This window comes from Maniola jurtina, chromosome 20 (assembly GCF_905333055.1).
Source record: "Maniola jurtina chromosome 20, ilManJurt1.1, whole genome shotgun sequence".
NCBI classification, from domain to species: Eukaryota; Metazoa; Arthropoda; class Insecta; order Lepidoptera; family Nymphalidae; genus Maniola; species Maniola jurtina.
Window position 1 is genome coordinate 771,130 of NC_060048.1, and position 27,995 is coordinate 799,124.

General features: G+C 37.0%; 2 protein-coding genes across 3 annotated transcripts; one reads left to right on the forward strand and one right to left on the reverse strand.

Moving 5' to 3' along the window:
- Window positions 1–1,504: 1,504 nt before the first annotated feature.
- On the reverse strand, window positions 1,505–13,559 carry LOC123875925. Of its 2 annotated transcripts, XM_045922028.1 has the most exons (4): window positions 12,885–13,559; window positions 11,397–11,539; window positions 3,282–3,509; window positions 1,505–2,628 (listed from the first exon to the last, which is right to left on the reverse strand). In XM_045922028.1, exons 1-4 carry the CDS (start codon window positions 13,501–13,503, stop codon window positions 2,446–2,448), a joined length of 1,173 nt encoding a protein of 390 aa, XP_045777984.1. In that variant the 5' UTR covers window positions 13,504–13,559; the 3' UTR covers window positions 1,505–2,445. The 2 variants fall into 2 exon arrangements, with proteins under 2 accessions (XP_045777984.1, XP_045777983.1); XM_045922027.1 differs by lacking the exons at window positions 11,397–11,539; window positions 12,885–13,559 and adding an exon at window positions 6,602–7,455.
- A 4,767-nt stretch (window positions 13,560–18,326) lies between these two features.
- Window positions 18,327–27,912, forward strand: LOC123875817 (O-acyltransferase like protein-like). Its single transcript, XM_045921862.1, has 12 exons — window positions 18,327–18,517; window positions 20,598–20,766; window positions 21,690–22,041; window positions 22,485–22,599; window positions 23,287–23,374; window positions 23,568–23,734; window positions 24,075–24,263; window positions 24,555–24,734; window positions 25,030–25,174; window positions 25,740–25,926; window positions 26,676–26,818; window positions 27,700–27,912. The coding sequence occupies exons 1-12, from the start codon at window positions 18,327–18,329 to the stop codon at window positions 27,829–27,831; spliced, it is 2,058 nt and encodes a 685-aa protein (XP_045777818.1). The 3' UTR covers window positions 27,832–27,912.
- The last annotated feature ends 83 nt before the right edge of the window (window positions 27,913–27,995 follow it).

The window sequence follows — 27,995 nt, forward strand, 5'->3', positions numbered from 1 at the left end:
AATTCTTTGATTTTCCGGGATAAAAAGTAGCTTCTTTACCGTCCCCGGGATATAAGCTAGCCCTGTACCAAATTTCGTCAGAATCGGTTAAAATGTTGGGCCGTAAAAGGTAGCAGACCGACAGACAGACAGATAGACAGACAGACAGACAGACACACTTTCGCATTTATAATATTAGTATGGATAGTATGGATAGTATGGATGAAGGTCTGGCACGCGCTGGCTCTCTCTCTATAATGACTTTGAATTATTGTCGGTGTTGGCACCGCACAGTAATGTTTTTGTAAAAAGTTTTTGCAAAAAAAACCAGGCAGGCGCAGAGCTTTTTCTCTCTCAAAGAAAAAAAGTGTAATTTTATTTCTATTTTATAGTAATGGACTAATTTAAATATGGCTTTGAGTTACTGATTTACATAATACTATATTTCTATTGAGGTATCTCTCCAGTCGTGTCGGATTTCCGTCCCATCGGGCTATGAGAGTGTGCATCTGTGTTTGCGCACACACTTATGCACTAGGTATCTCCCGCGCGTGGATATAATCTCTATGAAGATTGGTCGCCTTGGCCGATATTCGGTCGGGAAGACATTACTAATTTTGAATTTGTAGTGATTACGTGCAAAGAAGTTATATGACAAATGGACGGAAAAAAAGAAATACATCCAATTGGACTCGGAAACCTCGAAAAGTTATTTTATTAAAAATCCTACTGGAATGTAATGGATTAATTAAATGATAAGAAAGCTTGGAAAGCTTTGATAGTTCTAATAAGTTTAGTGACTTTATGAAGTGGTGATTGTAAAAAGAATAACCGGTTTGTTGTGGGCTCTTCTCAGACCTGGGCGCGTTTGGAACCCTCGTAGCTTTAGTTTTTAGTTTATTTAATTAATTATCACCACTATATCATCTTGCAAACCAAACAATTCTGACCATCAAAAGGAGTACAATAATGCCTACCTACTTTGAATAAATGATTTCAGTTTGAGTTTCGCTTCGTTCTGTCAAGTACGAACTGACTGACTGTCACATCAAGATTCGACTGCCACGAACAACCTAATGTGGCGCTTCCAAAATCAATGCCTACTGCTCCAACCAACGAGTCTAGAAATTAGATAGATTTTGTATTTAGGTTCTCTCTCTACCTGCCTAGAGGTAACTAAGAAAGGATTTTCATTTTAGAAGACAGCTAAGTAGTAAGTTATAAACACTTACACAAGTTATTAAGTCTTCAGATTATTACTATATTATTTTAAATCTAAAAAAAAAATAGTATCCAATTCAAAACTTTGTTTTATAAATTGACAAAAAGACCAGCAGTGCGATTCACACTACGATGACATTATTATCGATCGATTCAGTAAGTTATCGGACTGTAAGATGTATTTTCAATTGAAAATGCATCTCACCATACGATTTCGACAAATCGATCGATAATAATGTTATCGAAGTGTTCTGAATCGCCCTGCTGGTCGAGTAAGATAGAAAAGCAAATAAAACATGTTACGATATTTAAAAATTTATTTTAAAACAATTTACTTAATAATACTTACTGTAAAAGAAAAACAAATTCATACCTAATTGAATATAACTTATTTAAATAGCTATTACCCGCAGCTTCGCTGGCGTGACTCAAGGTTTTAATGATAATAATTGAGGTTTGTTACAATATTATTTGGTGCAAAGCTTAAGTTATTTTATCATGTGTTAAAGAATGCTATCCTGCGGGGACTGTGTGTTTTTCTTTGAAAATAAATGTAGCCTAAAATATATCGACTATGTCTATGCAAAAAACGACGTCAATTCATAGCTCTGTTACGGCGTTATTGAATTGATTGTTTTTCCGGGATAAAAAGTAGCCTATGTCCTTCCCGGGAATGTATCCTAAGTCTGTCCTAAACATTAAATCGGTTCAGCGGTTGAGCCGTAAAAAACGTAGCAGACAGACAGACGGATAGACAGATACACTTTCGCATTTTTAATATTAGTATGGATTGATCATTATGTAGGTACACTTTTCAATAATAATTTTTTATACTGGTGCTTTATGGTGGGCTATCTAATCAAAATTTTTATTAATGATTTAAAGTTAATTATTTCAGCTATTTTAATTATACATCTATCGTTGGTTTTAGCAATTAATTATATTACTGAACACACATAATTATTATCTACTTAATTAAAGTTACAACTTACAATAAATACATATTTATTACCCATTCCAACTAAGTTGATAATAATAATAATTATTAAGGCGGTTTTATCACTAGAGGAGAAAAATCCTCATGGATATCATACTGGAGGATGGCAGGCGATTAAAACCATTAAATGGCGCCCCATCGGATGCAATCGTTGATGACGCCGTTGAACCTCTGCGCAAACAGTTCGTTGGGCTTCACAGCAAAGCCGCTGAAGCCCACGTCGCGTCGCCTCTAACTGCACAGCATCGTTAAATGGCGCCCCATCGGATGCAGTCGTTGACGATGCCGTTGAACCTCTGCGCAAACAGCTCGTTAGGCTTCATAACAAAGTCGTTGATGTCCGCGTCGCCGTCAACGCGCGGCGCGGCGTCCGCCTGCACCGTCACCACGGGCAGCACCATCACGCCGAGCAGCACCGCGTATGGCAGCAACTAGAAGGGGAAAATCAAAATTTTATCTCATCTCGAAGAACTAGCGTCTCTGTTTTTCATTTAAGAAGTTACAATAAAAGCTAACATAAAGGTACCTTATTAAGTACCTACTGAACAAAATCATGCCCACGTGGAATATTGGCAAGAATACTGGCTGCATTTCCGCGCTGGACAGCAAGCTGATCCTTTGCGCAAAAAATGAGCCTTCCTAGTCGGGGGTCTGGCGTTATAGTTATCTTACTTTTAAAATTGAAAATACTAATTTATTTACTGGTTCATGACCACATTTAATTTTTTTTTGTGATATAACCACAAATTCATGATTTTCATATTTTTCTCCTTATGTGTGCTATAAGACCTACCTATCTGCCAAATTTCATGATTCTAGGTCAACGGGAAGTAAGTACCTTAAAGGTTTCTTGACAGACACGACAGACAGACAGACAACAAAGTGATCTATAAGGTTTCCCTTTTTCCTTTTGCGGTACGGAACCCTAAAACTAGTTCCGCAGTGTTCTCAAATGTTGTAAAGTCCGCACTTGGCAAGTGTGGCAGACCATGGCTAAATTCCGTCCCATTCTGAGAGGAACCGGTGCCCAGCAGTGAGCTGGAGATGGTGATGATGATGTGGTAAGGTAATAAAAGCAATTCACCTCTTTCATATCACTGTCGAACTTCTCCCGCGTATAAACGCTGAGCTCCACGGCCAGCCTTTCCAAGGCTTGCTCCAAGCAGACAAAGTAGTGGTCCAGAAGCTTCTCGTAGTGTTGTCTCCGGAACTCCTCGTCGGAGCCCATGAAGATGAAGTAGACGAGGTCGCCGGCCGGGCAGCCCGCGTGCACTGTCTGGTAGTCCACCGCGATGGCCTGGAGGTTGTCATCCTGGAATTAAGCAATCCATACTATACTTTGATTTGACTATTATAAATATGCGAAAGCGTGTGTCTGTCTGTCGGGATTCTTAAAGGCCCATCCGTTTAACCGATTTGTACGAAATTTGGTACAGCGTTAGCTAACATCCCGGAAATTGACACAGGCTTTTTATCCCGGAAGGTCAAAGAGTTGCTACGGGATTTTCAAAAACCTAAATCCACGCGGACGAAGTCGCAGGCATCATCTATTGCTTTTATGAGAGACGATCATTCGTCATCATTTCATCATCATCGCCATCATCAACCCGGAAATTGAAACAGAGGATCATTGTACAGGAGCAATGCAAAAGGAAGAGCGTGGATTTACCGTCGAATCTAACAAAATCTAAAAATCTCCAATTTTTGTGGGATTTACATAATTTCTTGGAATTTTTTTACGGTTCCGTACCTCAAAGTTTTTGCTCCTATTATATTACCTATCTTAATAATGAACTTGAAGCTCTTTTGTTTGTTTTACGCAGGGTTTTTGGTTTTTTTACCCCCGACCCAAAAAGAGGGGTGCTATAAGTTTGACGTGTGTATCTGTGTATCTGTCTGTGCCATCGTAGCTCCTAAACTAATGAACCGATTTTAATAATACAAGAAAATCGGTTCAGCCGTTTTCTAGTTACTGTAAGCTTCACAGTTTGTCGACGGTGCTATAACATTTTAATTTACACTTGTATATTATTAAATACGTAATTTCATGGACAAATAATAATTAGCGATTTTCAATTTTCAAGGTAAGATAACTATAGCAATTGGGTTTAGTAACCGATAATGGGTTTAGTAAAGATGACCTTATAAAAATTACCTGATAATATTAGCTTATTAGGTACTATCATTGGTATCAACATATTATATGTATAAGTCTATCGTTATCATTGATATTAATGACAAGACAATATGCCGAAAATATTTTCAAGGTAAGATAACTCTATAGTATAGCAAGTGGGTTTATTGACCGATAATGGGCTTAGTAAGGATGACCTTATAAAAATGACCTGCTAACATTAGCTTATTACTATCATTGTTATCAACATATATATAAGTCTATCGTTATCATTGATAAAAATGAAAAAATATAGTGCAAAGCACTCTCTTGGCGCGTGGCTGAAATTGGAACTAACGCCGCTATCTTGTGAAGCTTATAATCTGAAATTAACTGTTTTTTTGAATACGAGACCCATTCCTTCATATACCTCAGCTGCACTGTTAACAGATACGGCATAAATGTGTCGGCATAATATTATAATTATTTAGCACTACGTAAATATAGTATTTGAGCATGTAAATATCATAGGTTGCAAGCCCATGGCTTATCAATGGTTTTTATTATTACTCCTCGCTGTGGGAACAGAGACGGCTTTCCCAATTTCCCATTCAGTTAAAATTGAATAAAACTTACTCGATTTTCAATATTAATATTTTCAAGATATTTCCTAAACTTGAGAAGATTTTATTTGCTGGCAGCCTTCCTTCAGCCTTCATGCTACAACTGCGCCCCCCTGTCAATGTCACTCAAGTGCCAAGAGAGCCTTGTCAGACGGTTACGCGACGTTAAAGTCCGCTTCCGTGTTATATAATAACATTAGCTTTTTAGTTATTACTATCATTGGTATCTACATATCTAAGTTTATCTTTATCATTGATATAAATGACAAGATAATGCCGAACAAAAATTTTCAAGGTAACTATAGCAAGTGGGTTTAGTAACCGATAGTGGGTTTCGTAACGATGACCTTATAAAAATGACCTGATAACAATAGCTTACTACTACCATTGTTATCAACATATATAAGTCTATCGTTATCAACTAATTATTAAGCTATCGATGATTAAAATCATTATGAATGTTAATTTGCAACTTCCTGCTATGTCACAAAAAGTCGAATTGATTTTGATCCTACTGAGAGAGGTAAAGAAAGGATAGTCTAGTTGTCAATTTTTGCAATTTTTTTTTCATAGTCCAGTAGGAATTTGCCTACATTTTATTCTTGAAATATTATTTCGGGTGATATAACGTTTTTACCCCTCCAAACGTTTACAATATTAGACAATTTTGATCACATTAATATATCCAGTACACCTTAATCTAGGCTCGTACGTTTTTTTTATTATTTTAGTTTAGTTACATTTAAAAAATACACAAGATTTTAGGTCAAAAATATGGATATTTAGACGTTAGTAACTTTTAACATAAGCAATATTTCTTTAAAATTAAAATCGTAAGAGCATAGCTCTTCATTATGACTACAACATTTCTAAAAATTATGAAAATTAGACTACATTTACGAGGAGAAAATGTTATCGATTTTTGTATAAAAATTTCAAAAAAGACAAGTCACAAGATTTTTGATGTTTTGGGTATTATCTATATTTTGGAAGAAAGTTAGTAGTTCATAAACTATCACTACCCTTACTATAAATGCGAGGCGTGTTTGTTTATTTGTCATTAGCTCGTTGGTTTGTCAACCGATTCCAAGTAGGTTTACATGATTTGAGACTCTGGTTTGTAATAATAACTGCAATAATAATTGAAAACTGAAAGAAAAACAACCGCCGAGTTTCTTGCTGGTTCTTTCGGCAGGAAAGGCATTCCGAACCAGTGGTAGATAGATTATTTTGATGATTTAAAAGCACTTGTAAAAGTTCAATTGAATATAAATATTTTGAATTTTGAATTTTTTAATAATAATTAAGACTGGAAAAAATAATAATAATTGAAAATAATTGAAATTGTAAATTAAATGTGAATAATTAATTACTTATAAGGTTGATTTTATTTAAATCTAAAATCTTGACGGCTCCACTTCTTATCCTTCTTTGGATCCTAAGGATCAATCTTACCAAGAACGAAACGCCATATTAAGTGCCTTATATTATATAGATAGGGCTATAATGGCTGTCGGTTACCTTTAATACATAAAGAGTGACATTATTCCTAAATAGTTACAACTGGATACAAATTATATGTATTATAATAAGTATGGCCATGATATCAAATAGTCACTCCCCAAAATATGCAGTGACATTACTGAAGCTTTGAAGGAATAGTCTCACCTGTATCCTAAACAACAGATTGCTCGTTCTATAATCTCCATGTGCAATAACAGGTTTTCCAATTGGATGGTTATACGTTTCCCATAATTTATGAGTCAGTGCAAAATCCCGCACTCGTTCCTTGTACTCTTTTTTTACCAACCCTGCAGCGCTCTCTATCATTTTCTCACCCATAACTTTCACTGTTTCTTCATGTCCATCATCCATACCACTCATCTCAAATTTCATAGCAGACGTTAATATTTCAAATTCTTCAGGTCTATATTTCTCAAAAGCAAATGACAGAGCGTGGAATTTAGCTAAATTTTCAACAGCTGCTTTCGCGTGGTCCCAATCAATAGATTTTAATCGATCAACAGGTTCAAAACCAACGGCAGCCAAGTCCTCCATAACAACTGTTTCTTTACAATAATTACCGTTGCATCCGTAAAATTTGGGGAATATAAATCTGTGTTCTGCAGGAATGTTTCGTTCTTCTTGAATTTCTTCATATATTTTAGTTAGTTGTGTGTAGAACAATCTTTCTGTTCTGTACAAATAGTCTGCATGCATTATACCTCGTATCGATTCTCCAACGCTGGCGACTTTTACGAATAACTTCAGATTCTCTTGATCTGGTGATGAAACATTTACAACAAACAAAGTAGATGTATAGTTCGCTCCACCAGTCTCTTTTGCCTTGACCGTGATTTCCCGTGGTTTATAACCTCTGTCGTCCAATATTAAGTCTAGAGTATCGCGTAAAGTTTTTTCCGCGTCCGCCATCCTGCGTATTTGATCTATAACTGGTTATGGCAAGGTTAAAGCGTTTCGTTTTGGCAATCGAGGCTATCTTGCGTCACGTTGTGATAACTTATTTGTCGAGTGCCTGAGTAATCTACCATTTGTATCTACTTGTCGAGCTGTGATATAATTATTAGGTACCAGAGGACGCCCGCGACTTCGTCCGCGTGGAATTAGGGTTTCAAATATCCCGCGGGAACTGTTTGATTTTCCGGAACAAAAAGTTGCCTATGCCATTTACATGGACGCAAGCTACCTTGCTACCTTTCATACAAATCGGTCAAGCGGATGGGTTTTTAGGAATCCCGTGGGAACTCCTTGATTTTCTGGGATAAAAAGTAGCCTATGTCCGTCTCCGGGATATAAGCTAACTCGTCAGAATCGGCTAAACTGTTGGGCCGTGAAAAGTTAGCAGACAGATAGACAGATAGGCAGACAGACACTTTCGCATTTATAATATTAAGTACTAGATGTTGCCCGCACGTTCACCCGCGTGGATTAGTCAGATCCCCTACAGCATCAGGATTGAGGAGTTGGAATCCAAATTTTTTATGGAACAATGTCGCAAAGTTCCCTTAACCATTAAAAAAAAAATTACGCAAATCGGTTCAGAAATCTCGGAGATATCAGTGTACATAGGTAGAAAAACACAACTCCATTTTTTAACGTCGGTTAAAAAAGTAGTCTATACTACTCCTTGGTCAATCCTCTACTTGTCTGTAAAAGTCCCGTCAAAATAGGTATAGCCATTCCGAAGATTAGCCCGTTTAAACAGACACGACACTTCAATTTTTTTTATTAGTATAGATTATTATTTTCCGTAGTCTCACTGCTTATGTACCTAGCTACGTTCCGGCGCCATCATCAGTCAAAAGACCTTGTTTCCCACAATCAAGTACAAACCATCCGTTAAAATGTACTTAGATAAAAACTATTGTTGAAGTAACTATAAGATGTACCTACTAGTAATAGTCAGCAATAGTTTTTTGCTCAACGGAAAAATACTGTGCACGCTTGACTTTACAGAGGTCAATCGAATTAGGCCTTTGTGTGAGTTTATTCCAACAACCTCGATCCCTAGTTTATTGTGACCTTCACTTTGACAATAGCATAATGGGCAAAGTGCGTGGCACCCGAATTTTCTCATCTTTTGGCCTTTCAGCTTGTCCATACATTGATATGTAGGGCTCCGTATCCGAAGGATGCCAACGGGACCTTATTAGTTATTACTAAGTACTGTCTGTCCGTCCGTCTGTCAGCGGGCTGTATCTCAGGAACCGTGATAGGTAGAGAGTTAAAATTTTCACAGAATGTGTATTTCTATTGCCGCTATAACAGCAAATAATAAAAATTTCAAAAAAAATATGTGTTATTTGTTATGTCTGACTCACACTTGACCGATTTTTCTTCTTCTTTCTATACTTCTATAGTACTAAAAGTTGGCAGTCGGTTTTCCACTTTTCACTTATCCATTATTTTATAAATACTCAAATTATGGCCCCATACGAGAATCGAATTCTAACTTACCTCTTTACTTAAGAGCACCTATAGCATAGCCTATAGGCCTATAGCCTACGGGAGATCGCATTTTCCACGTTATATTCCAAATTAGAATAGAATAGAATAGAAAGAATAAAATGCTTATTTTGTCAAATGCCTCTACCACACTGGTTCAGAAATGTCGTTTCTGCCGAGAAGGTTGTACCAGTAGATAATTACATCAAAATTTTATGGCCTAGCAGTACCTACCTACGAGATTTTATGCTTATGACTGATTGCTGCGGTTTTGCATTTGAATTAGTTTTATTTGCATTCCATTATAATTCACATCATAACTTTAAAGATGTAGACCTATTTAACATTGCAAAGTTAATCTACCTGTCAGGTGACATCATATTATCTTGAACAATTACTTATCGTTATCTATCTATATCTATACTTACTGTACTGTAACTGTACGATTTCTGTACATTTAATATATTTTGAAAATTTTAATCGGAGAAAACATCATTATCGATATAGACCCCAAAACAGCTTTTTTCAGAATTTTTGTCTGTCTGTACGCGCATCAAGCGAAAACTACTGAACGGATTTAAATGAAATTTAGTATAATAATAGCTGATACTCCGGGTTAATATATAGGGTAGTTTTTATCCCAAAAAAATTAGGGATTCTTCGGCATACGGGATCCAACTGTTGGTCGATTTTACTCCATAAATCCGTCAAATTTAAACCGATTTTTACAATTCCTTTTTCTTTACAAATATAATACTGACAGGGTGGTATCATGTAAGTTTGTTGAAAAGACGAACAGTTTCGGAAATAGAGGACGGAAGTCGCAACGCCTCAACTCCTCCACGCAAATCGATCGCTATCAGTATAATAGCTTAGTAGAAAGTAGACTCTTAGCCATATCATACATAGCATAGCATACATTTTGTCTATGCGGAATAGGTAGGCTCCCCGCGCAAAGCCGGGGCGGGTCAACTAGTATTTCAATAAATTAACACAAACAATATTAAACTGTACGTATAAACCTTTCTCTTGAATCACTCTATCTATTGAGTAAACCTTCCTCTTGAATCCCCTTATCTATTGATGAAAGCCGCATTAAGATCCGATGCGCAGTTAAGATCTAAGCGTACAGTTGAACAGACAGTGGGAAGCGACTTTGTTTTATACTATGTAGAGAAGTCTAGAAAAAATAGATTATTCCTAGCACAACTTGGAATTCTACCTCAAGCATGTTCTGACTTCTGACACACACAACACACTTGACCAGTTAGGGCAGTTGCACACTCACCCGATCCTAGTCCGTGAAAATACTTTCCGAAGTAGTCATAGAACTATTTGTATGGTAGCTTAAAACGCACTACATCCGACTTCCGTCATCCGATATCTCTCCGTCATCCGTGAGAATATCTCGGAGGTGCCTCGGGTTCAAATCGGACATATGACGTAGATATGTCAAAGATGTCCAATGAATAGCTTGGATTTAGATCAGAGATCGGATTAGTGCGTAAGCAATATCCGAACTCGATCCGAGTTTTTATGTCTGTATTTTCACGGATTCAGATCGGATGAATGCGTAAGGCTCTTATAGATGAATACTTAGTTGATTTATGTCCTCAGTTATCATAAGTAGTACTACTCGGTCAAGATTAGTTTGCAGCTCGCATCGTAACGACAAGCGTCAATCGCGACAACCGTAAACGACGCTAAGGTACGGTATGCGAACTGCGCGACAAGACGACCGCGGGGAGGTGAGCGGGGAAATGGGAGAGACGACGCATTCCAGCGAGGTGCAAACTGCAAACTTAGAGCGATCGAGTTATATACCACATGACTTTGGTAGTTGTTTAGTTCTGTTTTCTAGTTTTCTTAAATTTTAGTTTTTGGTGTATAGCTGTTCTAAGCGACACGTCCATTATCTTATTGACTGCATATGTACACACTTTTTTTTGGAGAGTGGCTAGTCTTTTTTAACCCCCGACCCAAAAAGAGGGGTGTTATAAGTTTGACGTGTGTATCTGTGTATCTGTGTGTCTGTGTATCTGTGTGTCTGTGTATCTGTGTATCTGTGTATCTGTGTATCTGTGTATCTGTCTGTGGCATCGTAGCAGCTAAACGAATGAACCGATTTTAATTTAGTTTTTTTTGTTTGAAAGGTGGCTTGATCGAGAGTGTTCTTAGCTATAATCCAAAAAATAGGTTCAGCCGTTTAAAGTTATCAGCTATTTTCTAGTTTTCTTGTAGAAAAGAAGGTTAGATAACCCTTAGGTTCATAATATTCAAGTGTCAATTGACAAATGTCAAGCTGTCAAGATGGACGTTGCCTAGATATACATAATTATTTACTTGAAAATGATTTGTCGGGGGTGTTGAAAATTTTTAATTTACACTTGTTCAAATTATTTCATGGCTTTATTGTAATATTGTATTATTATTGTCATTATCTGTATTGTGTGCTTAATAAACAAAAACAAAACAAAAACAAAAAAGACTCACTTACCCGTCTTCTAAACAGCAAATTGCTCAGTCTGTAATCTCCATGCGCAACAACCGGCCTCCCAATTGGCTTGTTATGTTTCTGTAGCAGATTGGTGTCCATCAAGTAGCTCCGCACTCGGTCCCTTTGCTCCTCCTTTAGCACTTCTGGAAACCAAGTCATCCGTATATTTTTAACCCCCGACCCAAAAAGAGGGGTGTTATAAGTTTGACGTGTGTATCTGTGTGTCTGTGTATCTGTGTATCTGTGTATCTGTCTGTGGCATCGTAGCGCCTAAACGAATGAACCGATTTTAATTTAGTTTTTTTTTGTTTGAAAGGTGGCTTGATCGAGAGTGTTCTTAGCTATAATCCAAAAAAATTGGTTCAGCCGTCTAAAAGTTATCAGCTATTTTCTAGTTTTCTTGTAGAAAAGAAGGTTAGATAACCCTTAGGTTCATAATATTCAAGTGTCAATTGACAAATGTCAAGTTGTCAAGATGGACGTTGCCTAGATATACATAATTATTTATTTGAAAATGATTTGTCGGGGGTGTTGAAAATTTTTAATTTACACTTGTATAAGATTCAATTCACAGAAATATTATTTCACGTATTAAAGTAATTGCAGTCCCGCGCATTGCTGGAGCGAGCTGCCAGTCAAATCCACGCTCTTGCATACATAATCTTCGATTGTGCAATATGTTTTTCAGGGGCATACTTATAAAAGTTTTTTTTTAACTTGTGTAAAGGCAAGTCTATGATTGCGGAATTCAGTTATAAAAAATTACATTCATCCTCACAAACGACTTTCGGACCTTTGAGGAGTTATTGTAGTACAACCAGCTTAGGCTTCGCACGGGTGGCTTATCATAATTTTCGCAGGGATCCCTAATTTTTCTGAAAATGAAATATAGCATATCTAACTTAGGAATAATGTAGCTTTCTATCGGTAAAAGAATTTTTAAAAATCGGTTCAGTATTTCCAGAGAATACTTCCTACAAACAAACAGCTGATATTCAATGGTTCGTACTTTCTTGACGAGGGGAGCAAAAGCAGCAAGCTACAAGCCTATTATTAGTCTATATTTGATCATCCTCACCAAACGTGCTATTAATCAATTTTTGTCATATCGTCATAATATCACACATCCTGTCGTCCGGTCTGAAATATTAAATTGCTCCGATATCAATGTGAACTATCACCCTAGTTTAGTTTTATCTTTTTTTATTTTTTATTTTATTTGCTTAGGATATGTAAAAAATATATATCACTATGAATTTTGATTCATGCAAGTAATTCATGCGTGCATGGAATGGTGTCAAAAACACTGGCTGCATTCCCGCGCTGGATAGCCAGGCTGATCCTTTGCGCAAAAAACGAGCCAGCCCTTCTGTCGCCAGATATATGGTTAATTTTTTAAAATTCATCATAACATAGTTTAGTTTTAGTCTGCAGCAGTCAAATGATTCTAATAACTGTAATGAAAATCAAGAGTTCAATTCTATTTACCTAAAGATTCATCCACCATCTTTTGCCATAAAGCTTTCATCTTTTCAGATGGCTCGTCCCCACTACCAATCCTATACTTCATGTTGGGCACCAATTCCTCAAATTTTTCCGGATAATACTTCTCAAACGCAAACGACAACGCATGGAACTTCGCAAGGTTGTCCACCGCTGCACTGGCATGCTCCCAATCCATTGAAAGAAATCGATTATACGTTTTGAATCCAGCTTCTACTAAATTCTCCATAACGATTGTTTCCTTTCCTAAATCAGGATTACACCCATAAAATTTGGGGAACACAAACCTATGCTCTTCTGGTACATTGGTTTTCGCTTGTATATCATTGTAAATTTTAACTAGTTCGGTGTAGACGAATCTTTCTGTCGTAAACAGCCAATCTGCTTTCATAGCAGTTCTCATCGTTTCTCCTATGCAAGCGACTTTTGCGAACAAGTTTAAATCGTCAAGATTCGGTGATACGACTTTGATGATGTACAAAGATGATGTGTAGTTTGCACCACCTGTTGTGATCGCGTTCAACTTGATCTCCCGAGGCTTGTACTCATGTTCATCCAGTATTCTGTTTAGCACTTCACGTAATGTCGATTCCGCGTCCGCCATTGCGAACAGCTGATTTGTAACTGGTTTTTTAGACTGTGACCCGTTCCGGCAATTAAAGTTGTTATCTCATAGAGCAAACCGTTGAATTATATCGCCCGCTGTTAGGGAAAAAGTAAATAAGTGACATTTTGGCCTCTGTAATCTGATTTATTTATATTGCAGGCATATATAGAACCAGATTCTCGGCGCAACTTTGTCAGCGTGGATTTATATTTTTTCAATCATGTAGGAATCTTTTGTTTTCTGGTATTTATTAAAATATAATTAAAAGATAGTTAAAATAATCATAACTATTATTATATTGCTTATTGTATAATTCCCTACGATGCGAAAGACCCGTGATGAAATCGATTCAATTATTTTGGAGAAGTCCTGAGTCTTAACAGTCAGACAAAAATATTCAAAAGCAGGCGCACCAAATCAAACATGAGCTCATCATTCATTACATTTTTTTGCCTCGCAAAAGCTTTAGCAAGCCATAGAAAACTTTTTTGAAAACTAAATTTTTTAGATCAGTAGGTATGTACCCTTGTAGTTACCTAATAATTTTTTTTTATATCATCGGATTTTCTTGAAAATGTCAGTTGCGTCATTTTGCCTTTTCACAGCCGACGTTAAATAAGATGTTTGCTAGCGAGATTATGTATTGTGGGCTTCGATATAGAGATTACTTTACCCTGACAACTTGTAACAACTCTATTACCTATTTACAAGGGCAGTTTTCCACAGGACGCCACGGCGCCGGCCGACACCGAGGACATGGCGTGACGGCATGAAGACGGAGGCAAAAGTTCGTGTCTAAAGGGACGCGGTTTTCAACTTTCTGTTTGAGAGAAACACAGAGAGTTGAAAACCGCGTCACAATAATCATCGGATTATTTGCTTTTGCATTTTTGCACATGCAAATGGATAAAACGCTATTTTCGTAGCATTATTGCATATTTTCGTACGTTTTCATTGATAGTGCTAATTTCAGTGCGATTTGTCTCCGCTCGATTTTTTTGTAGGGGTTTTCTGAAGTCATGCCCTTATGCCCTCAAAATCAACATAACCTGTAAAATGCAGCCAGATCTATGCGGCAGTCATTAAAAATCGGACCTCCATACAAAGCGTGACGAACATTTGAACGATGTCATATTCCAATAATTGCAAATATAATCCGATAGCTAATAATACCTAATATACTTAATACTTAGCACAAAAGGCTTAATAGTACCTTCGAGGTAGAGAAGACTCACTCCGCAGGCAATATAAATAGCGACTCTTGTTATGACGCAATAAAGTCCAATTCAGCTCGCAAAGCCGCGCTGGCGGACTAATGTCTTTTCTTTCGCATAAACTCTTATCTCTAACCTCTCTTTGCCATAGGTACCATCGTATGAATGAATGATTTATTTTTTATTTATCATTTATTAATAGTTACAATAGGTTGAAACTTAAAATAATTTAGATGAGTCTTATTTTTGCCACTGTAACTGGTGTTTTTAAGAGGGCTGTCTCCGTCACTCGTTTCCACTCGTTTCATACAATCGTAGTTCCAGTTTCATTTGAATACTAAGCAACCAAAGTCCATGAAATTTTGCAGACTATTTCTAGAAACTAATATCTATGTCTGTGGTTTTCCAGATTTCTGTTAAAATATTCGGTTTCATAGTTACGCGGTCTTAAAATTTTCATACAAATCTTTGAGCCCCTGTAATTTTAAAACTGCATATTTTTAGAAAAATCTAAAACACCACAGACACAGATATTAGTTTCTAGAATATGTCTGCAAAATTTCATGAACTTTGGTTGCTTAATATTCAAATGAAATTGGAACTACGATTGTATGAAACGAGTGGAAACGAGTGACGGAGAGAGCCCTGTTGAATCAAATTTTAAAATGTCGTAATGCTGACAATGGAAACGAACTCAATGACTTAGCGAGGCCTTAAAACTATATTAGTATGCCAATATATTTTTTTGGTCTATACTATGATAGTTCCACAATCATCCATATATACTATACGCATATTATAAATGCGAAAGTGTGTTTGTTTGTTGATTTATTGGTTTGTCCTTCAATCACGTCGCAACTAGGCAATAGATAAACGTAAGTAATGTTCTGCATGCTTATAGTTAAAGACCTGGAGAGAGGTCAGTGGACCTACTTTTTGTCCCGGAAATTCTAAGAATTCCAACGGGATTTTTAAAAATCTAAATCCACGCGAACGAAGTCGCAGGCATCAGCTACTGACCCTGCTTTATCAATGCGATAGTTCGTTGGCGGGCGGAGCCAAAAATAGTGAGTGCTGTTTCCACAGATAACAGAAACAACGTTATCAGTGCGCCCTTTCCCTCTAACCGCACCTCACCCCGAGAGAGGCTGAGTGAATGAATTTTGCTAGAGATACAAGATTTTTAGGGTTCCGTACCTCAAAAGGAGAAACGGAATCCTTATAGGATCACTTTGTTGTCTATCTGTCTGTTTGTCCGTCCGTCCGTTCGTCGTGTCTGTCAAGAAAACCTAAAGGGTACCTACTTCCCGTTTACCTAGAATCATGAAACTTGAAACTTGGCAGGTCTTATATTCAAACTCAAATTCAAAATATTTTTATTCAATTAGACTTTAACAAGTACTTTTGAATCGTCAAGAGAATCTACCACTGGTTCGGAATGCCTTCCCTACCGAGATTTTAGAGACTGATATTTCCTACTGATTTCATATTTTTAGAGACGTCTTTCAAGGGGCGGATCAACAAATTCCTGAAAGGCCAGCAACGCATGGCGGTACCTCCGGTGCTGCAAATGTTCATGGGCGGCGACAGGTGACCCGCCTGCTCGTCTGCTCGCTATTTGTATAAAAAAAGACTACTAGCATATAATATACTACTTATGTCCCCGCTTCGTAGATAGAAATACTTAGGTACAATCCAGAAAGTAGGAAACATAAAATAGCGGCGTGCAAAGCGACATTAGGCGTTATTGCTACAAAGTTTTAGTAATAAAATAATAATTTTTGAATATTTATTATGTATATTTACGTTATTGCTATACCAAGCGGAATTATTTTAATGATACATTCAGTAAAACGTATGTACATTCACATAATCCATTAAAACCGGTCAAGTGCGAGTCGGGTCTCGCTCCTTTAGGGTTCCGTACTTAATAAATTATAAACATCAAATTTTGGGTGTATGAACTTAGGTATCTTTTCTTAGCTAGAACATCGCAATAAACCCTGAAAGAAAAAACTAAAAAATGTTCCTTTTTTTGAGCCACAGCTTAGAAACTATTTTAGAAATCCTTATTTTCAGTATTTGTTGTTAAAATACATTTTTTTTAAATTTTAAGGGTGTCTGGTAGGGGATTGCCACGACTCTAAATGTCTGGCAATGCATGGCGTGATTTCTAATACTATTTCAAAGAAAATAAAAAAAATTAGAATTCAAAGTATTTACGTAAGATTTTTAAAACCTATAATCTCCCAAAGCCACCATGATCCAAACTTCATAGTTGCTGATCGTTCCTCCCTCTGTTGAAGACGATGCACATAAAAACTTTCAGCCTTAGAATAAAACCCCAGCTTTCAGCTTTTATAAAATAACGAAGGTCTGGTGACTGGTCCTCACGGGCTCTTAGACCATAACCCTTCCGAGTTCCGTAAATATCTACAAAAAAGACACATATCTAGGTATATATCAGAGAACCAAATCAACAACGGTTCAATTAAAACAAAGTAACAAGACATAAAGACGTTTATGCGCGTGCTAAATATTTAAAAATATTTTTATGTTTAACTAACAGAATGCTTCTTGAAGTATGTGTTTGTCTCTCAGCATTTTGGTTAAGTCAGACTTCTGGAGTGATATACCATTTGAATGGTAAGTAGTGCACTTAAACTTTCTTAAACAAAACGGTGTAACTGCACGAAATCAAATTTTACAGGAGAAGCTTAAAACTAAATAAAAGGCTGTTGAAACTTTGCTGTAATTACGCCATTTTGATCGAAACTCCGGTTATTTATTGATTGATATTTTTATAATAAACTAGTTGATAACACGCAACAGTTAATTATCTACGCGGATTTTAGGTTTTTAACCATCCCGTGGGAACTTATTAATTTTACGGAATAAAAAGTAGCCTATGTCACTCTTCAGGTCTTTAATAATAATTAATTATACCTATCCATACAAAAATCACGTCGATCCGTTGCTCCGTTGTAACTTGATTGAAGGACAAACCAAGAAACCAACAAACAAACACACTATTCCATTTATAATATGGATAGTATTTATAATATGGATATGGGTATAAGTGAAAATGCTACTCAAAGTATGAGTAGTACACTTTTCCGAAATCAAATATTACAGGAGTAGCGAAAACTGAAAGAAAGCTGTTGAAACTTTGCCGTCATTATGCCATTTTGATCGAATTTACGAACTTTGGAATCAAGTTTAGAACATATTTTTAGGCAGTTTTGCTTAGAATTAAGTTCAGATTCGTATAGAGAAAAACCGAATGGAAAAGTATACTTAATCAGAAGTGCAATTACACCGATTTGTTCGCGAGATCCTCATCCAGTCGCCTCCCGCCAACCGTCTTTGTATTGTCAGTTCATCGTGCTGGAGTGCACCCTTTTATTCGTAACAAAACTCCTTCATGGATACCACCGGCCATAGTGGAGCACAGCTGGTTATGTCGGACTCCAACCGACTAAAAACCTCACGAAGTTCAATCCAACCGCTGACGATAGAACCCAAGGAACCGACAACGCATCGTTATACTCGGCCAGCGGATGTCCGCCACTGGACCACTACGTGCCTCCAAAGACCGTTAGAGGCATGCCGGAACCACAGCACGCCAACCAACTCGAGGACCATACTGTGAACGACGGACCGCCCCGTATCCATCATACACAGGTGCTCTCGAGGGTTAGGGTTCGTAGGGAGGGCAATTCCCTTTCCACGTTCCCCATCCTCAGCATCTTCCTCGCCCGTCACCAAACTAGACAGGCGAGAGACCGGTGGGACAGGTCACTGATGTAGGAAGACTCTTAAGAGTTCTGTGTTGATGATTGATGAAACACTCATCACCAACCAGTATATTAAGCTTACTAGTTAATTATTAAGTATTTTATTGCTAACTACTACTAAGAACTCATTTTAAGTTTGTTTATACTTTAGGCACAAGATGAATAAATTAGTTTTCTTTTTTTCTTATTTGCTTAAAACGCACATAACAATCATAAAAAGGTGGAACTGCTAGAGTTACCGCTACCAACCCACCTAAAGTTTATATTATGAACATTTAAGCTGTCAAAGATTATGTTTATAACCCATGGTATATAATTTTTCTTTTATAAGTTAGGTAGGTACCTATTATGTATTCAAAAAAAGCCTTTCAAGTAGGTACGAGTCGGACTCACACATTAATGGTTTTGTACCATCCATAAAATTACCAACCATAAAAATTGGCTAGCGGCCATTTTGAAGTTTTTACTATTTCTTGTTTTAGTGGCAATAGACATTTTGAAAGACTTTGTGAAAATTTCATCTCTCCGCCTATTACGGTTCATGAGATACAGGCTAGCTGACGGTGTGGGAGCTAAGTAAATAGGGTTCGATTGGCACTCTGCGGGTACGGAATAAATTTTTGTCGTGTTTTTATTAGTTGAAACGCGTACGTACCTACTTATAAAAAAAATACGCATGTTAGTAATGGACTAACGTCCATGACTAACATGCGTAATTTTTTGGTCTGTTTTAAATTGTTTGTTTTTAGGGTTCCGTATCTCAAAAGGAAAAACGGAACCCTTATAGGGTTACTTTGTTGTCTGTCTGTCTGTCTCTCTGTCTGTCTGTCTGTCCGTCCGTCCGTCCGTCGTGTCTGTCAAGAAAACTTATAGGGTACTTCCCGTTGACCTAGAATCATGAAATTTGGAGGTAGGTAGGTCTTATATCACAAGTAAAGGAATAAATCTAAAAACTGTGAATTTGTGTTTACATAATTTAAAAAAAATGTGTTTCAATTTTCAAAGTAAGATAACTATACCAAGTGGGGTATCATATGAAAGGGCTTTACCTGTATAACGTTTAGCTGTATTCTAAAACAGATTTTTATTTATTTTTATATATACCCAATAGTTTTTGATTTATCGTGCAAAATGTCAAAAAAAATACCCGAGTACGGAACCCTCGGTGAGCGAGTCCGACTCGCACTTGGCCGGATTTTTCGCTGATACTTCCGTAATGAGACTGATATTTTATAAAAATGTGTGCCTGTGGTTACCTAATTTACGTAAAATACAATTAAGTGCCTTTAATTCTCACAATAGGTACTTAATATTAAAAAAATGTTCATTAATTAGAACTCAGATTAACAAATAAGATTTGAGAGATCTTAACTATAGCACAATTAATAATAAGTACACTTATCGTCAGAAAAACCGGTCAAGTGGGAGTCGAACTTGTACACAAAGGGTTCCGCACCATCGTACAAGATATACCTTCTATAACTTCCCAATATTTCCCTATAGGTACCGTATTAATTCAAACTGCACATAAAAATTAATGCAAATAAAAATGACCTATAACACATTGTAAAAGTTCCTATGCAGTTTTTTACCGTCGAATGCAATAAGGTCTACCCTACCTCTCCTGAGTATTCTCGAGTACGAGTGTGTTCTGGTGGATTTTTGTGGTGTTGCGTGGTACGGGCTTACTTGGTGGCTGGCTTTTCCTCCATGCTTAGCAGTGGCAGGGCGGGTGGTGCATGTCGCTTGCTGCATGTTGTACCATACAGATTTGCCTTTTTCAGTGGTCCCGAGGTATATAATCGGATCCCCCACGTCATAAAAAATGCGCAAAACATGAACATTTTTAAAAGAAAAATGAAAAGCTGGCTTGTCGAGGAGTCTTTCTATAGTTATAATGAATTCTTACTTAGAAAGATTGAAGACAAAATTGCTTATTAATATTTATTTTATTTTATTCTATATTTTTAAGAAAACTTATTGTGACATTTTATTACAAAAATTAATTTGAATTCTTTGAATTATTGGATTGACGTATAATGTATATTATGAAGAATAAATGACTATGACTATTCCTTAGTGGTCTTATTCTTTTATCTGCTCTATCAGAAACGGAGTATGAACGGCTGCCTCGATTGTTTGATCTGGAGAACTATGAGAAATGCTTGGAAGACCCTGGAGGCATCTACTGCGTGGCCAATTTAGAACTCTATGCTGACTCAAAAAATGAGCTGTACACGCTTATCCAGGTAGCTATTTAGTCTAAAACGCATCTCTATTTCTTTCTCTTGCCTTGTCTCATTTCATTTGAGGTCGGGCTTTTTTTTGCGTAAGCGCCTGGCATTTCTATCCTGAGTTGTCATTGGCGAGATGGTCCTACTAGACATTGGGCCACTATGTGGCTGGGGGTCTTTCCCTCATGGTTTGATAGAGATACATATATCCAGTACTTTCTTTATTAAATAGACATCGCTTCTTTGCATTATCACACTAATATTATAAAGGCGAAAGTTTGTATGTGTGTGTGTGTGTGTGTGTGTGTGTGTGTGTGTGTGTGTGTGTGTATGTTTGTTACTCCTTCACGCAAAAACTACTGGACGGATTGGGCTGAAATTTAGAATGGAGATAGATTATACCCTGGATTAGCACATAGGCTACTTTTTATCTCGGAAAATCAAAGAGTTCCCTCGGGAATTTTAAAAAACCACATCCACGCGAACGAAATCGTGGGTATCAGCTAGTATTTAACCTATTTCCTCTCTTTAAGTTTGTTGTACTAGTCACCTAGTGTGATCTCAAAAGTTCCCTTGAGTTCATCACTTTTGTCTAACACGTCACGCCACTAGTCCAGCGTAACATTTTCAGTGTAAAATGTATCAAGAAATGAAAACTTGCAGACGGGTGGACTATATCGGCCACTTTGGTATTTAGTTTAGACTGCCGGCTATATAGTTTTTTAAAAAGCCGTAGTACTTCAAATAAATTGAAGAAAATAGATATCTGTCTTTTTCTAGATTTTTAGGGTGCTAATTACGAAAATAATGTCCTTTTTCAAATTGAACTCCTTAGATTTATAAGTACCTTTGCTAAATTACCTATAAGCTCTTTAACTATTACAGAATTAAGTATAGATGTCATAAAATATTTGAAATTAAAAATGATTTATTTTCAGGAGTATTCCGAGTATACATTAAAACACTACAACTATTCAAAAATAGACAGAGGCGTCTGTGTAACGCAGACATGCAAGTCATACGCCAAGAATGCCTTCTTAGATATAAACAGGGACCTACGACAGGTCCTTGAAGGATGCCTCAACGAAACAATTGTCAACAAGTACGATTTAATGGCAAGAATGTATAACATGAACTGTGTGTCAGAAAAAGACAAGGATCAACTTAATTTAGACTACACTGATTATATATTTCTTGTCGTATTTATTATTTTACTTGTGCTCTGCTTGGTCGGAAGCTATTGTGAGATCTACTCAAATGATAAAAATAATGAACTAAGTCACAAGAAAGGTTAGTTTTTATAACTTCATCATCAATCAACATTAATTATTTTAAAGTTGCAATAGCTCAATGGCATATAAAGATCGGACCGTAATTCGAAGTTAGATTCAAATCCCACGTTTTGGTCTAGCTATTGCATAAATCACTTTGATCTGGGCTCATATCTAAAAATCCTGATAATAAAACTAGTAGATAAACCTTCTCTACAATTTTTGTGCCTGGCCTGCCTTTCATTTTACAATGGTTAAGGTTCAACATTACGCTTAACCTTTTCCGTAATTGGTCCAAATAAAAGTCCTTATTATCTTGCATTTCTAAGCTCTACGCTTTGTGTTTATTTTTTCCTTCAGAATATTTTTTTAATCAAACTTTTTCGCTGTTCTATTGTCTTACTACTACCATTATATAACTGATATTAATCCTATTTATTTTTGAAAATATTTTTTCAATAGTTTCAGGCAAAGAGGTTTTATTATGTTTCTCTATCCCTCGAAACTACAAGGGATTGACTACAATAGGAGAAAGTGATCCTAGGGTTAATGTTTTCAAAAGTATCCATGCCCTTCGGTGAGTTATTGATAGGTATTACTACAATCACATCTACTTCACACTAGCTAGTGGTATAAAGGCGAAAGTTTGTGTGTGTGTGTGTATGTGTGCTTTTATAACATTAACATCATTAAAATTTAGTCATACAGAACAAATAGGATTAAAATATTTACATAAATAACCTATCGCAAAAAATTACAAATTAATTATACGTATGGTAAAATATAATAATTTGTATTTTAGTAGTTTTTTGTAGAAGGTTATTTACCACAGAATTCAAGTTACCGACGTATTTTATAGTTTTTGTATATCGTAAATTAACAGATAGCACCCAGATAATAACATCTACATTAATTAAATAATAAGTATAACAACTTAGATAAGATCATAGCTAATGATTCAATTTTTACCAAACTTTTGAACTTAATAATAATAATTATATCTGCCTTGTCTACATAAAATTCGGGTTAAAAATATCTTCTCTACCGCGTCCTTCTGTTTAGCTCGTCATGGCGGGGGCCAATGGTTCAGGAGAATCTTTTTTTTCGCTTAGGGAGGGGCAAATCTTCACGGATATCCAAAGCGGATAGTGCCGGACTCCAACCGACTAAAACCCCTCCTTTCTTCATAAATACCAATAATAATAGTAGAACCTGATTATTGTAAAAACACCTCCATTTTTACTATGGAACATTGATTTTGCAGGACAATAGTGACATTCTTCACGGTGAATGCACATGCTGGGTTTATAATCGGCAACGCCTTTAGTACTGATCCTCATAGCTTTGAAAAGGTAATTCAACTAGTGTCTCTCTCTGAACTTAGATATTATATTAAGTCAAAGTCTATTATACAAAAATTCAAAAATGATGTGATTGTGAATTTAACAAACAAATTGATGTAATGTCAACTCAAGCCGTGTAAAGCTCATACAAAGAATCTCCTAACTTTTTGAAGAATATGCACTTGACCGCTTTTTTTTACAGGCCTACGAATATGTAGACAGGCGGATCGCGTTCAGCGGCACCAACATAGTCCAGGTGTTCTTCTTCTTCACTGGCATGCTGCTCACGTACTTCATGCAGGTCGCCGCAGAGACGCGCCAGGTGACGTGGAACGTGATACCGAAGATTTTATTCATGAGATGGTGGAGGTAAGTTCACTAACATAGTCCAGGTGCTATTCTTCTCCACCAGCATGCTGCTCACATAAAGTTTTATTTTAGGTTTCCGTATCCGAAGGGTAGGTACCGGGACGCTATTACTAAGTCTCCACTGACCATCTGCCTGTCTGTCAGCAGGCTTTATCTATCTCACGAACCATAACAGGTAGAGAGATGAAAATTTCCCAGAGTTTGTATTTCTATTGTCGCTATATCAACTAAGAACAAAATGACAAATTAAAAAGAAAAAGTATAATCTTGTACGATGGTACAGAATCCTCCGTGTGCGAGTCCAATTCGCATTTGAGTGGTTTTTTTTTTTTTTTTTTAGGTTAACACCCTCAGCAGCAATGGCGGTAGCTTTCTCAGCGACCTGGATGCGGCACCTCAGCAGTGGCCCGTTGTGGCACACCCACATCACCCACGGCTCGTCGGCACAATGCCGGCGGTTCTTCTGGGCCCACGTCCTGTATCTCAACAACTACATCCCTGAAGACACGTTTTGCGTCTTGCAGACATGGTGAGTTGTTTTGTGTTTTTTAAAAGTTCGCAATGTATTGCAAAGAAAACTACTGACGCTAAAGGTCAATGAACGTTGCGTAGATAGTTAGCGTTGGGTTAACGCTACGTCGTAGGCGGGGCATTGACCCCGAGTTTGCACGCTATACATTGCGGGTCCGAAAAATACTAAATCAGTAAAACAACAAGTATAAGACAAATGGTTCTTGGTATTAGAGTGTGTTTAGGTAGTACAATAATAGCGTTAAGTTTTTGCTTGCAATCTAAAATATGATGGATTTGTTGGTTTCAGGTACATAGCAGCAGACATGCAGCTGTTCATTGTGGGCGTGCTAATACACTTTGCGATCAGGAATCGGAGCACGAGGTTTAAGATATCCACCCTGACCGCCCTCCTGCTGCTCGGGATGGCCAGCCCAGCGCTGCACGTGTGGTGGTTGGAACTCGATGCGTTTATGATGCAGAAACCTGAGTATGTACCGGCTAGGGATCGGCCATTTCACAGACCGTGTGAAAATTCACGTGAATAGCATCTTCATTATGCTAGAGCCTATAAAAAATCACGGAGCAAACACAAAGTTTGGGATTAATTACATTTAATACCGCTCTGTTATTTTCACGCGCGCATGGTCATCGATCTGAGCTAAGACGCTAAAAAGTGTGCGAGCGGGAACACTTGCATCGCTACGTGTTAAAAAAAGAAAAACCCTGAGAAATACTGACACCCTGATTCATGCAAGTGATTGTTTTGTATGCTTTCGTTACAGATTATACCGAACACTCTCCGACGGGAACTCCCGCAAGCTGCACATGCTGGGCCATAATAACTTGTCCGGTTTCGTCATTGGCCTGGCTGCCGGCTACTTGGTCTACTACTTGCAACAGAAGAAACTCGAATATCCTAATTTTAAGGTGACCGTCAGATTTTACATTTACATACATATTATAATACCGTCTCATTTCCTACGAAACCCTTTGTAGTAAACAGGCAGGTTCCCCTTATAGTTGCCACTATGACTTGACTTGTATAAGTAAAAACTTATTTTTAGGTTTCCGTACCTCAAAAGGAAAAACGGAACCCTTATAGGATCACTTTGTTGTCTGTCTGTCTGTCCCTTCCCGGGTATACTAGATAATAGGGTACTTCCTGTTGACCTAGAATCATGAAATTTGCCAGGTATCGGTCTTATAGCACAAGTAAAGGAAAAAATCTGAAAACGGCGAATTTGTAGTTACATCACAAAAAAAAATGTGCTCATGAATAAATAATTAATTATTATTTTCAATTTTCAAAGCAAGATAACTATACCTTGTGGGGTATCATATAAAAGGGCTTTATGTGTACATTTTAAAACAGATTTTTATTTATTTTTATACCTAATGGTTTTTGATTTATCGTGAAAAATGTCGGAAAAAATACCCGAGTACGGAACTCGCACTTGGGCGATTTTTTTTTTAATATTCCTTCTTCTTTCAGATCGGTAACTTCATCTGCTGGTGTTCAATACCGCTGTACATTCTGTTGGTATACTGCGGCAGTCTGTTTTATATCGACGGTGAACGTCCGTCCATTGCGCTCAGAATGTTGTACGCGGGAACTAATAGAGCCATCGTTAGTTTCCTTGTGGCATTTGCGATAGTGGGAGCTACGTTGAAATTTAATGGTGAGACCTATATTTTTTTAACCCCCGACCCATTGGGTTGTTATAAGTTTGACGTGTGTATCTGTGTAACTGTCTGTGGAATCGCACCTAATCTATAATGAACCGATTTTTTTGTTTGAAAGGTGGCTTAATCGAGAGTGTTCAGAAAATCGGTTCAGCCGTTTGAAAGTTACCAGCTGTTTTCTAGTTACTGTAACCTTCACTTGTTGGGGGTGTTATAAATTTTTAATTTACTCTTGTTAGTACTATTTAATTGTGGATTCAGCTAGTAACCAACCTAGCTTAACGAGTTGGTAAGTTGAAAGGGAGGATGTGGCATATAATTGATAGATAGATGGATAAAAACTTTATTGCACACAAAACATAAAATAATCAACAGAAAAGGAAGAAAAAGAAAAAACTAGAAACAATTTTATGCAAAGGCGGCCTTATTGCTTAGAGCAATCTCCACCAGGCAACCTTTGGTGAAAACTAGAATTGATAGATGTTGGAACTTGGAAGAAGTATTGTTGGCAGTAAACAGTTGCAGTTAGAGTTGATGGGAAGCCGCTGGATTCAGGTGGCGCAAGACCACCGTTTGTACTTGCACTTTCATTATGCACTGCAAGTACAAGTTAATCCGTACTTGGACATTTGCACAAAAACTATATATTAACTATTTTGAAATATACTGTGAAGCTATTTTAACTGTTTACCTAACTTAATCTGCAAGAAGATGGCAAGAACTAACTTATTCAATTTGCTTGCAGGAATGTCTAAGGCCGTTATGGAGTGGCCGGGCTGGGTGCTGCCGAGCCGGCTCTCGTACAGCGTGTATTTGCTGCACACTGTATTCATTGAGCTAAGCTTAGGAATCCGAACTCAGCTGACGCCTGTGTCTTTCTATAATACGGTAAGAACTCAGCAACACAGCTATAATAACTATTTCTAAGGCCATGGACAAATCTACCAAAAATTCTGATTCGATTTTGTGGTTAGTGCCTACAGGAGCATTGTTTCCCAAGCGCGTTCCCAGGCGCATTCCCTACAAACTTTAATTTAGTTGTAATTTGAATCTCAATGGCCTGCAGATAGATATTTGTTGTATAGATAGTTGTTGATATAGATATGTGTTGCAGGTGTTACTTTGCTAGAGTACAAGGAACCAAAAATTTAATTTGCCGTAATCCACTCAACCAGACAAATCTGTATGGTAGGTAAAATATACCTACATGCGATATGCACCGCCCGCCCTCCTACTGTTAAACTTCTGCTTTTTTACCCTAGCATATGGAGTATCATTGTTTAGAGCTTATTGAGTAAATATATTGTTTATTTATTTCTTATCTTAAAAAATAAGGAATTGGGGAGCTGTTAAAAATGACAGTTTTAGAACATTTTTGTGACGGGGGCTATCTCAAAAACCAAAGAAGTTAGGAATATGAAATTTCGGTATATTATGTACCATATATTGTATTTAAACAACAAATACTAAAAACAACGATTTATGAAATATTTTGTAAGCTGTAACCAAAACAAACGAACATTTTTTGGAGTTTTCTTACACAGTTTATTGGGATGTTTAAGCTCGGAAATGAAATATTTCATACACCAAAAATAAAACGATGTTTATAATTATCTACGGACCCTTAAAACTGCTCAACTAGCACTTGGCCGGTTTTTTTTAAATAAAATACTTGATAGTTGCCAGAAGTTCTGACTGCAGCCAAGCGCTAGTCTGTAAATTAAATTAAAGGTATTTTGTATGTTAATGTGTATTTTTTTAATTTCTAGTTCCTCATGGCCGTAGGGGTGTTCGTAGTGACTCACGTGGTAGCGGTGCCCTTCCACCTCCTCGTAGAGGCGCCCACCATCAAACTCATCAAACTCACCTCCAGCGAGAAGACAGAAAAGAAGTCCAATTAGTTATTAGGATGTTCTTTTAGTTTTCACTTTCGTACTTAATATTTTAGTTAATTAAATCGTAGTTAACAGGTATAATTTTTTTTAATTGTAGCTTCCGTTACTTCCGCACTATTGTAACTTAGGACTAACTTAAACGGTGAAATACATATTATGTACTAATAAGT